The sequence below is a fragment of the Tyto alba genome, unplaced genomic scaffold (genome assembly GCF_018691265.1).
Source record: "Tyto alba isolate M040663 unplaced genomic scaffold, T.alba_DEE_v4.0 Super-Scaffold_27, whole genome shotgun sequence".
Classification (NCBI taxonomy): Eukaryota; Metazoa; Chordata; class Aves; order Strigiformes; family Tytonidae; genus Tyto; species Tyto alba.
Genome location: NW_024881301.1, coordinates 23,954,249 through 23,971,996, shown reverse-complemented (window position 1 = coordinate 23,971,996; position 17,748 = coordinate 23,954,249). Strand labels below are relative to the sequence as shown.

General features: G+C 36.1%; 1 protein-coding gene across 1 annotated transcript in view; it reads left to right on the top strand.

The window, feature by feature from the left end:
* GABBR2 (gamma-aminobutyric acid type B receptor subunit 2) overlaps positions 1–17,748 on the top strand; it is a 484,167-nt gene that overhangs the window by 316,943 nt on the left and 149,476 nt on the right. Inside the window, exon 12 of the mRNA XM_042798101.1 lies at positions 11,921–12,028. Coding sequence (XP_042654035.1) covers positions 11,921–12,028 — 108 coding nt within the window. The remainder of the gene's footprint in view (positions 1–11,920; positions 12,029–17,748) is intronic.

Below are 17,748 nucleotides of genomic sequence, written 5' to 3'. Positions count from 1 at the left end.
AGATGCCTAAAGCTAGTTGGTACAGATACATCCCAATATTTCAACTGAAATCCTCCACACTGACTAAACCATTATAGATGTGAAATATCATGTGACTTGTTCAGTTATACAATTTCAAAAAAATGGATACGTCTTTAGTACATGCCAAGGTGCAGTAGAAAATACAGTATAGGTGAATATCTAGGGTTTTCTGTGCAAAGTCTTACCTTCCTTAGTTGGGCCTGGACCTAGCTGTGTTTTTTACATCTAAACATTAACAGCAAAAGAAAGGAGAAGAGAATATTCAGTCTTCCTACAGTTAGAGTGCAAATTCTCTATACAGCTAGTAGAAGGACATTCCTCAAGACTTCAAGAGGATGATCCTGTTCACCTCTCCCAAACTAGTACTATAACTGTCTGAGTACGTAGGCACCAATAGGAAGTAGAACATGCCAGCATCCATTTTTCATCCAGCAACTATGCCCTTTTTTGTGAAACAGCTTCTAATGGAGCAGAAGTGTCATCAGGAAGCCAGTTGTTGATGTCAATCCCCGTTCTTTTCTCACCCTCCGTTGCAGAAGAATATAGTGGCATGAGGTGATGTCTGCTCAGCCTTGAGGGGTTTGTATTCAGAGCTCCTGACTTCATTGCCAGGCTGTAGGCCATTGTATGATTAGGCTACAACCCTCCTCTTGAAGCAGCCAAGCACTGCTGAACAGAAGGAAAGCAAGTGGGAGCCAGAGGTACTTATCAGCATGGAGCTGTTCTACAGAACAGGTTTCTATCCAGATTTAGCTATATAAAACTAAATTTAAGTTATCCTTTAAATGTGAAAAAGCTCAGTCTTAACTCTGAGAAATGAGCCACCGTCCAAAATCCTGTGCCTCTGAGCTATACCATTTCTGCTATCTGATTTTTCTCTAATTTGCTTCTTAAAATGCAACCAGTAGTCTCATATTCTAAATGCAACAAGATTTAAGTGAGGGCTGCTTTGTTCTGTCTTATCTTACATATGTCTTTTTTTTTTTTCTTTTTTTTTTTTTTTTTCCTATTTGTATCTGTCACATTATGCTAATTCTGTTTGTCTGTGTGCCGTAGAGGGAAAGATCTGGATGGGTGCTTTAGTAAGACAACTACTTGGCTTAACTGACCAATAAAAGAAAGGGGAGAGGGAAAATACTGTGTTCTTAAAGCCAGACTTTGACTAAGAAGTATCGCCACGTGCCTTAAACAGAGATATTTTTTTTTTTAATTGTGGTTTGTTTTGTTTTTTTTTTTTTTTTTTTTTTTAGTAGTTAAATGTTATAACAACAGAGCAGATTCTGTGAGATTTCTCCCCAATCTTGACTTTCTAGGTTTTCAGTCCAGTACAGAAGCATTGCTGATGGTGCTTTCCTGTGCATAGCTACTGATTTACCTCATGAATCCCATCTTTGTCAGCAATTACTATTACACTCATAGATGCAAGCAGCCCTTCAGAAGCAACCTATGAGGAAATTTTTTTCTAACCCCCCTGCTTATTAAAACAATTCTTATAAAATTTCCTCATCCAATTATATTTTTTTTCAATGTGATAGTTTATGCTTCTCTTAGAAATCACCTTTACATGGCCACCAGTGACTCTAGCAGTGCACTTTTATTGTACCAAAAATACTGAATTAATGCTGGGAAATTCATAAATATGGGAGACAAACCCACTTTTGTGTTCAGTAGCATTCCTGTCTCTCCTCCTTTCTCCCCAAAACATTCAGTACATGCTGTATACAGCATCTGTGTTTGGTTCCATGTCATGAACATACATATTTCTGTATGGGTAATATACTTAGTGGTTTCATAAGGACTACTTATAGGTACTGGTACTTACAGGATCAGGCCAGCACAAATTTCTCTTGAACATCCATTTCCCTGGAAATGCATGATTTTGATTACACATTCTAGCCATATGAGAGATTAGTTTAAAATTCCCATTTTATGCAAGACCGTGGCTTAGTCTTTAAAAGAAACAGTTACAATGGAGAGTGATCATAAAAAGCCATTGATCCAAAGATCATATGGGTATAACTATATCTCAGGGCCAGAGAAGAGCCATGTCAATGACGGGAGATATTTTTTTGTAGGGAAGTAAAAATTTTTATTCAGCTTTTGTAAGCACATGCAGAACTAAAAAGCTGTCATTAGTGTTATCCCGTGTCCGAGCCAAGTAATCACCTTCTTTGTCTTCTATATTTCAAAAGTGATTAGATCTCACCAGAGTAGCAGTATATACACAATAGCAAGTTTATTTAATTAGATACGTTATATATGGTCTCTATTTAATTTTCTAATATTTTTTTTACAACACTTACAGGATGTCCTTAAATACTCCTGAGTCTACCCACAAAACTGTGGAAAAATGTTTTCCAAATTGTAGGTATTACATTCCAAATCCATTGTGTGTGCTTCCTCTATAAAACAGTGTTTGTAGGATTGTTTGGAGGGTGAAGTGCTTTGCAATCTCTGGTCTTTTTGAGTTTTCTACAGCCTACATCTGCATATGGTATATGTTTTATGCTGTAATATTCCATGGACACTGACACATGATCCAAAATTACACCCGTAACACCTGAAAATTTCAAAGGATTTCTTTGATGAGTTGTACTACCATTTTCTATTCAGTGAGGCACTGGTTGTAGGAGGATGTGATATATAAGTTAATATGCTGAGACACAGAACCAAGTGTTAAATATATTTGAGAGTTCGCAAAGCACTTTAAACATATGGTCAGATAATTTGCTGAATAGGGGTATTATGTAAGTCTTTGAAATTATGTAGTGCTGCCTCGGTGCTAGAGTGGCTAATTGGTTTCCAAACTCATTTTTGTCTTGGTATGCCTATTTTCTATGGAAAAGTAATCAAGAATATTTAAAAGCATAATAGTTCCTGTTCTTATGGTAAAAATTCATACTACTAGATGTAGTATTATTTAGTTCCATGTCAGAACTGGAGATTAGGTATCATATTGTAAAACTCCAATTACCTGGATCTAAAACTATCCAAAGCAGTGACTTCTGAGAAAGTGGTCAGTATATTATAGAACTGTTAGATCATGTCTGTCTTAATAGCAACTTTATTGGTCGTGAAGAAAAAGGAAAAGCAATATAATATTTCATTAAATGTGTATGTATGCCAAAGTAGAAAGTGCTTCAGATATGAGGGAGAGAGAGAGAATGAGAATGATCTATCTTTGTTTTTGATCTCAGAATTACCATGGTATCATAGCAAAAAAGAAGTTAGAAATAAGGGTGTGAAACGAGATGTGATGCCAACTGGAAAAAAGCAAGCAAGTGGAAAAATAATTGAAAGCATTCATTATATGGAAGAGAGAGACTTAAAATTAGCAATGAGAGTGACATATCCTATGAATAGAGTTTAAGCTGACATACTAAATAGAGATACTTAAAATAGAGAGAATATTAGATATGATCATAACGTTTAGACTTCTGTGATACGTTCTACAGAGAATTTCACACTTTACATTTAAGATGACTAATGTCTTTGCAAGTTGGAACTGCTTTGGAATGAAAGGCTACTATGGCCCTAAGGCCTGTTAGTCCTGATGTGTAGCAGCACTTTCTCCTAGAGAGTGTGCTGCACTGGGTGATTGGAGTGATAGGGAAGGGGCAAGTGGTCTGTTTGGAATAATTCAATATAGGAGTCACACTGTTCTGGGAGATATCTGTTCCGGAGATAGCAATTATCTTCCAGTCTCCTTTACGCTCTAGAGTTCTGCAAAAGTGTTAAATCAAAGATAAGAGGATCTAAGTCTTGCAATTTACACAGTTAAATTACACAATTAAACATGCTTTATCTTGTTTATATCATTAATTAGTGTAATTGATATGAATTGCCAAAACCAGGCAGATAGTCTGTGATTCCTGGTGATCTTACTGAGTCCTGTCAGCGTTTTGCCTTGAATAAAGTAAAGAGAGGGCATGAAGGTTTTTGCACACCTGTGGTGCTCAACAGTACCCTCATCCATCCCAGGTTGTGCTCAGGCTTTCAGATTTCAGTCAGCTGCTCTCAGGCATGATACAGGCATCTGGAAATAGGCTTTATACAAAAAAGGAATCAAACGGTGGCGTGGGGCAGAGAGGCAGAAAGAGAAAAGGAAAGATTAGAGACTCCACCCATAAAGTCCAGCTCCTACTGCAGTGTGTGTGACTATCCAAACTTCGTGTTTTTCTCAATCAGATATACTGAGAACATGTACATTCATGGCAACAGTAGATGTTATAGACCTTATCTTCTCAAATATGTACTTTAAAATATGACCTTTAAATGTATCCAGATCTTCAGAAGCACTTAGGGTTGTTCAGCTAATATTATTCTTAATTACAAATCATGAACATTTCTGACTGTGGGTTGTAGCAACATGAAAGGCAGGGTTTGTTCCTTTTTACTGATTTTTCATAGTCTTATGTCTGCCCCCCTGAGAGAATAGCTAGGCAAGGTGGAACTCCGTAGTCTACATTGCACCTTTTCTTGGGAAACTCTGAACCTGCACAAGGTGAGGATTGCAGGGTGGTATGAGAGTGGATAGACATCCTGAAAACCACATCAAACAGAATGGGAGACTGCAGTGAGGAGCAGGGAGGAAAATCCAGGTGTGAGAGGTTATGGCACGTGTTCCTAAGGATTTGGGCAGGCTGTGGGGTGCGGGGGATGCTGGGCAATTTGCTAAAACTCCGAAAGTCACGGAGCTGGCTGAGAGCAGCTCTGGAAGCAGGGACTTGCCTTTAATGGTAAAGCAGGGAGAGGGAAAAGATGCATGAACCTTCTGTCTATTGAAACATCTGGGCAGTGCCACCTCAAACCTGTGGCTATCTTGCTGTACTATGGGCAAGAGCCACTTGGACTAGACATTGTGCTAGCAAATAGCATCTAGCTGTGATATTTGGTTAGTAGTTGATGATGTGCTTCTTATTTGTACCCTTTATGCTCTTCTGGCATTGCCATAGGTTTTGGGTTTTTTTTCCCCTCTTTGGACTTTATATTTACCTATTTCTTTTTCTCAGATTGGCTAATTTTGGCCAGGAATTTAAAAAAACAACAGATAGATTCTCAACTTCTACTGAACTTCAAGAGGATTTGGACCTCTAATCCATTTCTTTGTCTCTGGAAACCATAGCCTTTGTTTGTATTTTTAGTCTGGCCTTTTTCATTTTGTGTGTATTCTTTAGTTTATTTCCTACTTAATTGTTTAGCTGTTAATTTTAATCTCCTTTTTTTTGTATAATCACTTCCATAATTGTTCTCACTGTCGTTCAGTCTGAGACTGATCTCACTCCTATTTAATTCAAAGGCAATTCTGTTACTCAGTTTAACATGAGCCTGATCAGCTTCTATTTTAGTAAATGACATTTTCATGGGTGGAAAAAAAAAAAAAAAGTACAGACAAAAGTTACAAGGCTGAATAGATCCTTGAAACAAAATTATTTCATATGCTGAAGCAAATACGCCACAACCTTGCCAAAGATCTATTAAGGTAATATTTTTAGAACATTTGCCCCTCCTTCAGTAGGATAACAGCCAGATTTTAAAGTGCCCTTGTGGAATCAGGACCAATTGTAATATCTTTTACACTGGCCACAGATTAATTCTGAAAAATGGTCTGAAATATATTAAGAAATCACTACAGGAAATCTCACAGCATGTGAAGAACCACTGTATTTAATTTATGTGAAAACAGCATGATTCAATTCTCTAATGTTATCGCCACTTACATTTTACAAGAACTGTGCCGGTGCCACACAAATTCTAAAGAATGAGTTAAAAGTCGTAAACACATGTCAAAAAATGTTTCATATAAATGAGAAAAGTGTAATTCAAATGGATGAACTCATTCTTTGTGGCCTGCCTGTGCTCACACTGGGGATTTTGCCATGGTTAATAGGAGCAGGTTCAAGCCCCAGTGAAAACTTGTTGAGATGACACATTTTTGTTCATCATAATTATCCTTTATGTCCCAAATTTGCCAAGAAAAATAGAAGGTTCTTAATTTTCAGGTCATGAGTAGTCCACAGAAACCAACAGAATGGCCTGCTTAAAGCTAATTGTGCTCTCCAGGGCTAAACTCACAGCATGGCTTATTCTCACATTTGTCACTTTTAAGTGCCTAAACCTAATACTAAGATGCCACCAAGCTGCTCAGCACTAATGTTCAGCTGCAGCTTAACCAAGCCAGTATGTGTGCAAAACTGGCTAATTATTGATATTCCCAAAAATCAATCAGTCTGAGTCTCATAAACTAAGCTGAAGAGTGTCTGGAGTGTCAAGTTCTATGAAAGAAATATTTTAACGTTTTTATTTAAAATAAACCATTAAAATTAAGGTCTTAAGATGATAAAAATTATGTTTTTAAGAATCTTAAATCTGAGTGATTCCTCTGAAGGAAAATGGTTTGCTAACTGGATAAGAAATTGTTAAAGAGTCAAGCCGTTTCACTATCCCACTCAAATAACTGTTATTTAAAAAAAAAAATAAGTCACCTGGAGAGGTGATAAGAAGGTTGTAGCTTTTTATGCAACATGTGGAATTTCTTTGTGCTGATACATGGTTTTATTTATCCTTAATTCTGAGTCTTTAATCCCACTGTTTTGTTTGCTTTATATTGGCAAACTGGATTAGTATAACAAATTTAAAGCTGCAACACAAAAAAAAAGGAGAATATGTAGTGTATTCAGATCAGACGATTGACATTTTTGTTTTCTTCCAACTTAACAGAGGACTAAAACACATTACTTCATCAACTGCATTTGAAATTTTTATTACTGCTTTCATGAGTTCAATACCTTCCTTGCCATTCCTTTTCAGTTCATGACTGTGTGGGCTTCTGAATGCATATGCAGCGGTAGTCAACTATGGGAAAATAATGGAACTTCTTTAAAAGTGAAACTTTTTACCTTTCATTAATTGAGTCTATTTTCCAAGATAATATTATTTTATAATTTTATATATAATTGTAATTGTATTAAAATAAATTATTTTAAATAAATTCAAATAATATTGTTCTTTATCTGAAAGTAAAGAGTACCTAAAATAGTAGGTTTGATCGTAAGCTTCATTCTTAGAGTGCCTAAACAGGGAGAGACTTCTACTTATTTTTTTCAGGATGTTTCTGATGCTTTCACCACTTACTAATTTCCCCTTACAAATTAATTGTTCACAATTAGATGGATTTTTTAATTAATAATGAGTTGTAATATCAAATAACCTTGTAGGTGTATTACACAGATATATAAATAGTAACCACTGCACCGTTCACATAACAAGATGATGGGAAAGGTGCAGATAAATTTGTGTGAAGATATTAAATAGCAGCATTCAAAATGTAGGCTAGCCAGCTAAAGCTAAGGTTGAAAGGAAATATGATTCAAATGGAAGCAACTTTATATAAGGCTATTAAGCTATCAGTGCTTATTATATGATGGAAAAATAGTCATGCTTAAAAGGTAAAAAAAAAGATCTTTAGCACATTATGGATAAGTTTAAAACAGAGTTTTTCTTGCAAAAAGAAGTTGAAAAGAAATGCTCCTACAAGATGGAAGGACCATCTTGTTCATAAATGCGGTGACTCTTTAGCTGAATCTTACAACATTTGTTTAAACATCTTACAACATTAGTTTACACATTAATGTTTGACAAAGGTGGATTTTTGTTTGTGTTGAATATGCATCATACCTGTTCCAAGTCTGGAAAAAGACCCAGAATGGTCTGTTTCTTTGTGGAGACACTTTCAGTGTTTGGTGGTCATCAACTGTGTTGTCTGCTAAATAAATGATTTCTAGATTTTTCAGTTATCACAAGTAATGCGCCTGTAAGAGCTCCTATCAAGTAATTTATAAAAACACAAATTCCAATTATGGATGCACGCATAGTACTTTCAAAAATAGACACTAAACCAAAATAGTGTAGGAAGTAGAAAGAAAAGAGAACTAGGAAACTGCATTTTAGCATCTGCATAGACATACTTGATTGTTGTGTGCCAAAAAATATTATCTCCTTTGACACTTGCAAGTTGTCTTTGAATAACAGAAAACAAAAAATTTGTAGGAGATATTCAATTAGTGAAAACATCTTATTAAAAAAGAGTAACCAAGAAATATAAGTAGATATTTCAAAAGATGTATCCTAAAATTCAGTGGAGGAATGAGAAAAAGATAAACAGTAGCTATTTTTACAAATTATCCTTCTATAGGATCATAGGAATGTTTTCAGGTTCTTTGTCTAGTTTAGAGTAGGAATTTGAATGCAAGTTTCCCATCTTCTAAGGAGGTTCCTTTCTTGCTTGCTGGGTACTGGGGGGAGGGTAGTCTTCCTCAGCTTCTTCTGTTGAAACATGTCATTAAAAACTTCCAATATGAGAGAATTACTGATTGATTGTATAACATCATGGTCATGCTCTCCAATTACTGGTGTTATTTTTATCATGTTCTTTCAAATGAGTGGGATTTGTAGGTATAATACATTTAAGAATATAAATATGGATTTCAGAGGCTTTTTCTGTTTTCTAAATTTTTCATTTTGCTGGCTACATTAGTGAATTGTAGCAGACAAATTTGAGGTTGTTCTCTTCAAAATTAAAAATTTATTTTGATCTGAAACTTACCGTCTTATTCTTAGCAACAGCGATCTCATTTTGACAAACTCTCCTGGTATGTTTAAGCTAGAATGTTTTCAATATAGCCAAATAGTTATATTATTCTAATTTGCACAGTCCAGATCAGGAATACATAAAACTTTTTGACCCAAGCATGCTAGAAATATATTTTTTCTGAATATTGGGTTAGAAACATATTATGAGCATAATTGAATTTATAACTGTTCCCAAGAGGCAATTACTGTTTCAGTGAGAACAAACCAGTCTTATTAGAGACATGAAAATACCATGCTTGCCAAATATATCACTAAACTGTACACAAAAGAGCTGAATACTTATTAATAGCAGTAAAAAGATTGAATGCTAAGTATGGTTATCACAGCTCAGTTGATGTGAAGTCAAAAAAATATGTATCTGGCTAATATGAACATATTGATATGAAATGTATTTTTAAAATCACTCAAGAGTTGATCTAACTGTGGTTTTACTGAAGTTATTAGCATAATGTTTGATAATGGATAACGAGCAAAGACTTGAAAAAATATTTATGTTAAAAATAATACCTCACTGACCAAAATATCTATTCCCTTTTTTTTTTTTTTTTTCCTGGTTACAGGTTTCTTTTTCAATACCACATTCAAGAATGTCACAAAATGGCAAAACTCACATGGTTTGAATCTAATCACAGTTGGTTTACTGGTTTTATTAATAGCAAGATTAAGCAACAATCAGTGAACTGTACATTCAGGGTCAGCATCAGTAATGAAACAGATTAACCACAACACTAGACGCTAATAAAATGTTAATATATACATACAAATATCTAAACGCTCTTCCATATGTAATGCCAACGTTTTCCAGTAAGCGCACACGCTGAGTTACATGCAGACACCTTCCGCACACGGGATGCATGGGTTAGCCTTTCTTCTGGGGGTGCAGGCTCCCCTATACACACCCATCCTGTAGGAGAGGTGGGCTCCCTACCTTCATGTGTATTTCTGCAACCTGGTAATGCCCGGGACGGTGAGGCAGCACCCCTCAAGTTCACACTTGCACACTGACGGTGTGTGTCCCTCTGTGGTGCACAGTGTTAGCAGTTTTGGGCATATGCCCTCTCAGACAGTTTTGCATGTCTGTTTTGTGTACCCTCTTCTTTGCCAAGACCAAAGGTGCTGGTTCTGTATGTATTCTTCTTTCATTATTGACCATACATGTCTTATTTATTTTAAGGAACTGTAGTTATTTTATGTCTCTTATTGCCTTATCGATATCTTTTGAGTGAGTCATATTTTTTTTGCTTTTCCACCTTGATACCTAGTCTCTAATGCTTACTAAAAATCAGAATTTCTATTTCACAGAATATTTGGGGGAAAAAATCATGTTTTGAATACAAAAATGGAAATTCTGATGACTTTTGGTAAGGAAAAAACTAGGTAACATGTATTTAGAAGCAAAACATTTAGATTATTCCTACTATTTATCTTAGATCTCAAGTTTTGCATCTTACTATGACACCTGCTCTCAAGTAAGGAAAAAACTGGGTAACATGTATTTAGAAGCAAAACATTTAGATTATTCCTACTATTTATCTTAGATCTCAAGTTTTGCATCTTACTATGACACCTCCTCTCAAGTAAGGAAAAAACTGGGTAACATGTATTTAGAAGCAAAACATTTAGATTATTCCTACTGTTTATCTTAGATCCCAAGTTTTGCATCTTACTACGACACCTAGTCTCTCATCAATATGCATGTCATAAAGTTACAAACTAAAAATCCTGAACTCCGCAGAAGTCAGATGTGAAACTAGGCTGGTTTCCAAAGAAAAACATTGCCTTTAGGTCATCTGAAGATTTTTTTCGAAATCCTTTCTCAGAATGTCCTGATTTCCATAAATCCGATTGGTTTTATGTCAAAAAACAGCTTTACTAGCTAAGGACTCATGGTCAGCATGGCCAACAGAAGTCTGCCTTTTCCTTTTTATAGCTTTACTTCCCTGTCTTTAGATATTGTCTTTCCCTCAATTTTTCCACCTGCAAAGTACAATGCATCTTATGTTTACTTCTTTGTTCGCTTTTGTGCAGTCTACCTATTTAGCAGCCAGCCCATGTGGAATCTCTAGAGGGAGGAAGAGATTGTTCCTCCTCCTTGTGATTTCTCGGGCTCTCAGATGCATCTGGCTTCCAGCTCCCTGCTGTGCCTCTCGCGTGGTCTTCCACCTGCAACGCTCTGTAGTCTCCAGTCCATCTTTGGGGAAGAAAATAGTTTGTTCAGGGCAGAAAAGCTTTCAAACAACCAAACCTCCAGGGTAACGAAAAGAGAAACTTCCAAGGAATTAGAGGGGGCTGTGCAGAGCTCGCTAAAACTCTGAAGGTCACTGGCTTAGCTGAAACAAATTCTGAAAGCAACAATGCTATGGGCAGGTGGGGAATTGCACAAAAAGCTTTTGTAACTTGTGTTCTGTCCTCCTTGGTCAATTTGAGGGTTTTCTGCTATTAAAAAAAAAAAAAAAAAAAAAAAAAAAAAGGAAGTCATTGTAATTTTTACTCTGAAGACGTCATGTCTTTTTTTGTTTACAAATTTAAAATCTTCTGGTTTACTCTGAGAAGCTCACTATGAGGAAAATGCCTGGATAGGCCAGCTCAGGGTCTCATTACTCCATCATTCCATGTAAGCTCACCAGCTCCTTTTTCTTAGGCTCATGTTGCAGGTATTATCTTCAGCTCAGGTCTTGTCCCCAAGGTCTGCCCACTGAGGCTGTGCTCCTGTCTTGCCACTTTTCCCTATGTGATGATTCAAGGTCAGGTTTTCTTACCTTTCCAGAATGCTCAGGGTCTGCATTGTGATGCATATCTCATTAGTACAATTTCCTCTTATTTAGTCTGAATAACATCTATACTCCTCTGTTTATTTCTGTTCAAAATGTTGCTATTAATATTAGTTCCCTGGGTACTTTTTATGGTCTCAGTCTCTTGGTTTCCTCCACTAGTTCCTTCCTCTGTCTGCACAAAACACAATAAAAGTGAAAGAAATGCAGAATATTGTAACAAAGTTGTGGGTTTTTTATGGAAGAGATTGTTAATTCAGCATCCAGATTTGTTATACTTGGATAGGGGATGGAGGAAGGACAAAAAAAGCAAGAAAGCAATGAATGAGACAATTCTGAAATGTCAATATTTTGGTGAAGTTCCTTGAATATATTTTCTGAAGGTCTTGAGAAAAAAGTTGGCTGAAAATATGATATCCATATCGTCTACTAAAAATTAAATGGCTTTGTCTTTTTTTATATACATATATTTTTAGGTCCGAACATGGATTCTTACAGTGGGATACACAACTGCATTTGGAGCAATGTTTGCAAAAACATGGAGAGTTCATGCAATTTTCAAAAATGTAAAAATGAAGAAAAAGGTGAGGGGAAGCAAACTCTATTCTCATTGCCCTGTTAATATAATTTTCTAACTGTTTTGCTACTTTTCCTGGATGGCCATACCTGTGATGACTCTGTGTCACATTCAAAGATCATGACTGGTTTGATATTGGGGCTTTCTTGGTCTTCTAGTCTCTGAGAGTTAGAATCGAGTATCAGCCCTTCAGTCTTTGTAACGAGAGATAGACAGTGGAGATGGCTGTAAACTGTCAAAGTGAATTTGGATCCTCACTCTTATTTAGCATGCTGTTTCAGCATCCAGAGGTCTCCTGGTAGATTCACAGCTGTTATAAAATGTTTTCTGTATATGTTGTCTGTCTGAGATACAGGTATTACACACAAGTTTTTCTTAGATTGGTAAGAAGAGGCAAGAGAAAGTGCTGTTTATACAGTTTTCTATTTCTAATTTTGATTGAAATTGCATAAGCTTACCCTAAGACTGATTGGGATTGAACCACAGTAATCATCTCTGTCATTTTTGGAACAGCACATTTTCTGTAAACAATTAGGCTCATCTTAGGAGTAGTACAACACTTCATGTATGTATTGTTCATTTGATATTTTTCCTGGGGAGCTTCTTTTCACACATGAAGTGCTTTTAATCAGATGGTTTTATTTAGAAATGTTAAAACTGGTGAATAGAAATCATTTTGATGGAAAAAACATTAAGAGAAATGTGCATGAAACACAGAAACAAAATTAGTATTGTTATAGAGAGAGAAGTAGTGCCAAATGCAGTTCCTATACACAGCTGAATAGATTTATTCTGATAAGTTGTAAAGAGTCATTTACACCCAAAATAAGTAGAGCAATATTCCAAAACCTCATCAGATTCCTCCGTGTTTCCCTCTGTGTGTGGTCATGGAAGAACTGTATTTTTTTAGGTTTTTTTTTTTGTTTTGTTAGTGCTGTGTTACTTTTTCCACAGTTGCAACATGTAGGGAATTGCTGTCACCATGAGATACACCTTTCCCTAAAAAAGTTTGGACTTTAGATAGGCAGAGAGAGATTTAACTCAGTTTCTAAGAGAAATTATGTCTCAGGTTGTTAAGGAAGCACGTGCCGTGGCTGGAACTGGACTAGCACTCTGGCTTCCACCACTCTGGCAACCACCTACTACCTCCCTCTACCATTTGGTCATGTCAGGTTTGCTTAAATGTTTCTTAATTAAATCTCAAATATTATTCAATGTAAAACATAATGAAGAGTAAATAACAAATATCTTAAAATAAACTGGAATGACAAGAAATTTCTGTACCAGAAACGGAATACTCTGGATGGGGGGAAGTAGAGACCACCCTTTCTGCAACAGTGCAAAGAGGCCACTGTAACTTATCAGTTTATCAGAATCCAGTACGTATTTGTCACGGATCTTACACTTCCTGTCTTAAAAATTTGTAACCAGAGGTCTGCCAGTATTTTACCTTCTTGAAAAATGAAATTTTATATTGAAAATATGTTTTCGGCTATATTGGTACAAATCTTTTTAAATTAGTGAATTTACTCAAGAACCTGCCAGTGTGACACATAAAAGTGTTTACTTAATAACCTATATTATCCTAAGAATTTTATAATTTCTACAATGCATACTATTCCAAAGAGGAATGAACAGAGGACTGTCACTAAGTATTTGCTTTATTGTTTTTTAGAAAACATTTCATTTTAGAGCTTCAAATTGCTGCTCAATATTAAATTTCACTGTCTGTTAATTAAACAATCCTCAGATTCTCTATAGTGTCTGTTCTTCAACAGGCCCATTAAGAACTGCAAGTTGCAATTGTTTGTTCACAGCCAGATGTTAAAAATTATTTAAGATCAGTTAAAAATACACTAACTAATATAAGAGAGATGATCTGTCAGTCATCTGGATGCTGACCAATGAGATGCTTCTCTCTGAGTGATACTGGAAACATCAAGCCTATTAGGCCACCTTATTTAATATTCTGGAATTAAGTAAATAAAGCATTTTTTTCTGTAAACTTTAAAGAATAGCCGTTCTACAGAATTATCTTGCTTTGCTTTGTTTGGATATCCCACTCCAGAATACAAGCATGAATCATAAAAGACAACAGTTTTCTTAATGAAAAGCAAATTAGCTATCCATGATAAATATTTATTAGTCATATATTTTCTCTTTTTCATGAGCCAGAATAGATAAAACTGTTTTTAAGAGTTGATTGAAAAACATGGCGTTCTTATAAGATGGGCATTTCCATTTTCAGCAGATGTAGTTTACAGACAAAGTATTTTGTATCTATGGAAGCACAGACAATAGAAGTTTTCACAAACAGTATCTAAACTGACAAATAAACAAAGGTAGTGCTGCATGAAAAAGCACATTAATGTTTTTTTGAATTAGCTGTGCCATGACAGACCAGACTGGTGTTTCAATATGAGAACAAAATCCCAAAATTATTTAAGTACTGCGGATCCTATTCATCTGTGATCGCTTCAATTTCCACCTAGGTATGACAGTAAAATCTGACATTTAGGTATGCCACTTTTGCCTGTCATCCTAAATATTTTCATCAGGGAAATTTTACAAACAGTGACATTTCTTCACAGAGTGGAAGAATCTCTGTAAGACTTTCCAAAATATTGGTTCTTTCATTTCATGGAAGTGGGTATTAAGTAAGGGAGAGAAGAATCTGATGAGTGAAGCTATTTATCTTCATCAGATAGGGCAAGCTTGCTTCCAGACTTTTACTGGACATATATCTTAAATGTACAATATAGCTTTTTGAAGAGATGACTGAATTTCTGTCTCATTGTGAGAAAATATATAGAATGCTAAATAATAATACACTATAGCTCCATTTTAGCATGGTACTGAGCGGAACTAAATGATTCAGAGTGTCTTGAATTAGTGGAAAAGTTTTGTTAACTTCTGTTTATAAAACTCTCAAAAATCTCTTTTATTTTCACCCATTTATACTTCCACTCCTTTGTTGCTGGAAAAAATAAACAATGAAATTCAGAATACACTACTTCTGCTATCAGGCTGCTAACTGACAAATTTTGCAGTATTCCCAGAGCTCTGTTACCATCTTTGATCTTGCTAGGGCTCAAAGGAAGCAAATTAAAAATGTATTAATTTTAGCTGGATCTGAAACAGAGGGGTGCAAGGGAATCAATTTTTGTAAAATGGAAATGACAAAATCTGTAGGGGGAAATAAATTATTTTTGAGTTTTAAAGAGGTTAGTAGAGATAATGGGAAGTAGAATAGAGTTAGTATTAAAAATAACTATAACACATATAATTAAGGTGCAATTCTGCTTTTGATATGTCTCCTTTCTGTTGGTTTGGGCAGCAGAATATCTTCTGCTCAGTGAGAGATGGGGACTGCTTTTCTGTTTTCCTCACCAGCAGGAGGACTGGCAGTGGATAAGAGGAGAGAGAAAAGAATATCAGTGGCAAGAGAGCATGTGGTGTCCTGGGGAAGCTTTAGCTAGCTGAACTGTTTGAAGAAGCCAGCTCGTCTGGTAAAATTTAGAAGGTTGGGAGCTGTCTTTCTTGATGGGCACTGCGCTGTCTTATGGTTCAGGGGCATTAAAGCAGTCTTGCATAGTGGCTGCTCTTGCACAACCCCAGTATGCCAAATAAAGGCCATTCACTTTGGACAAATACCAGAATAGTAACAAATTCAAAGCAGTGTCATTTAAAGCCTTCATAAGCTTTATATATTCTTTTCCTACAAAGTCGAGTATTTGACCATTTCTAAGTGAATACAATACAGCATGATGATCTGGGTCACAGTGTTGCTTGTTGCAGTTTGTATTTGAAAGTACAATACTTCTCAGTTGATGTTGCTATGATAAACTTGTCTTACCTTAATATAGTACATTCTGGCTCTGTCTATTCGTACTTCATCCTTTAACTGTGATATCAGGGGAGGGATGTTTTATGTTTAATTTTCACTGAAGATATGTCAGTGTACTCAGTTATTACTATCACTGTAGACTACTGATGGCATATGTCTTTATGTTGACAATGCTGTTACAAGGTAAATTCAGAAAATAATTGCTCAAGGGATATATAACACCAACTTTCCTTAAGGCTTGTGCTGCTGTAGTTTTGCCAACATTATTCTACTCATTGATGATATTTCATAACCTTTTCTTCCTTCTTAAATTTACTATGTGACTAGAGTTCTCACAGATGAGAAAGGTTTAAACAAGTATTGCTAAACAAGTATTGCTTAACAAGTATTGAGACAAGATGTTGGTACTATCACAGGATTAGAAAGCTACAACCAACCACAACAGAGAAAAATGACTTAACAGTCCAACTTGACTTAGCTATGCCTGTCAGGCTGCAGTGTGGCAAACTTGCTTCCTTATGTTCAGCCTGCTGAGTCCTTAAAAGACTTCTGAAGGCAGCTGTGGTCTTCATGCATTGCAAAGATGGATAGGAGATTGTACAGCTTACTTTGTTGACACTAGCATGGGGAAGGGAGGCTAGCATCGTGGGGCCAAGAGGTAAGGAGCAGGGAAGAGGCTGAGAATGAGAAATCGGGTTAGCTGCTAAGGGCTTCAGAGGGAACAAGAGCCTCTCTAAATATAAGTAATAGCGAAAAGCCTGGGATTATAAACTGGGAGAAGGAATTGAAGAGGGAGACTGAATTTGGATAAGAATTCCCAGAGAGTTAAATAAGGTTGAGAGCCAACAAAGAGTTGAATGGAGCAGGGAGGGCTCGAAGAAGCGGTCGAGAAAACTGGGTGTGGTGCAATATAGAGCCCTAGTTTGAGACTCAAGTGGCAAACTCCAGTTGAGGGAATAGGTCTGGTTTAAAATTAGATTAAGACTGAAATTTAGAAGCAGGGTGGTAGGCCTGAAAAGTAAGGACATAAACCAGGAAGGAACATAAGAGTGGAAAAGGAATAAAAGGCAAGAAAAAGTTGAAATTAGGACTGGCTGGGATGGTTGCACAGAAGTGTGGGCCAAGCATAAAAACAAGACAGGATTTTAGTGTTTTACTGTTCATTATTACTATAAGTCTGTAAAACCTACAGGCAAAATATGTGCCTTGTCTTCCTGTTATGCTGTTGTACAGCTCATGATAGCTACTAGTTACTCTTTCAGCTCAAGGTGATGAGGTGTGCAAAGATCTAAAGGCTCCATTTGCTGATGCATGCATCACTCACTGTAATTGAAGTCTCTTAATTTCCTTTAAAAAGAATGGACCTGTGAAAATGTTAAAAGGCTTATATTGTGGCTAAAAAGTCAATCGTTGAAAAGCTACAGCTTGCTAGAATCTCTATGATGTACATTTGTTCTCCCATGTGCATTATTAGGACATCAGTGCAGCCTTAGTTTTCTATAGGATGTCTGTCATGGAGCAGACACAGTGAGTCTGCTCTAGGCATGCAATAGGACTGTATAATAAAAGAGGCAGTTCTCTGCTGCAATCTTTTTCACTTAAAAACAAAATACATAATGAAAAAGGCAGTAGGAATTTTGAGAAAGGTGCTCTCATATATAAGACAGTTAAGTACTAACATGAAGACTAATAATTAATTGCCAGAATTATTTGTTATGCTTTAGAAATCTCCCTGAGCACAGTTTTCAGAAAACGATAGCACTTGTTTTTGAGAAGATTTAGTAGCTGAGTGCAACAGGGCAGGAATTCTCAAATGTTTTAGCTCGTTGCCTTCCCGCTCCATTTTTTAACACAAATTTGGCCACCCCACCTCCCTAATT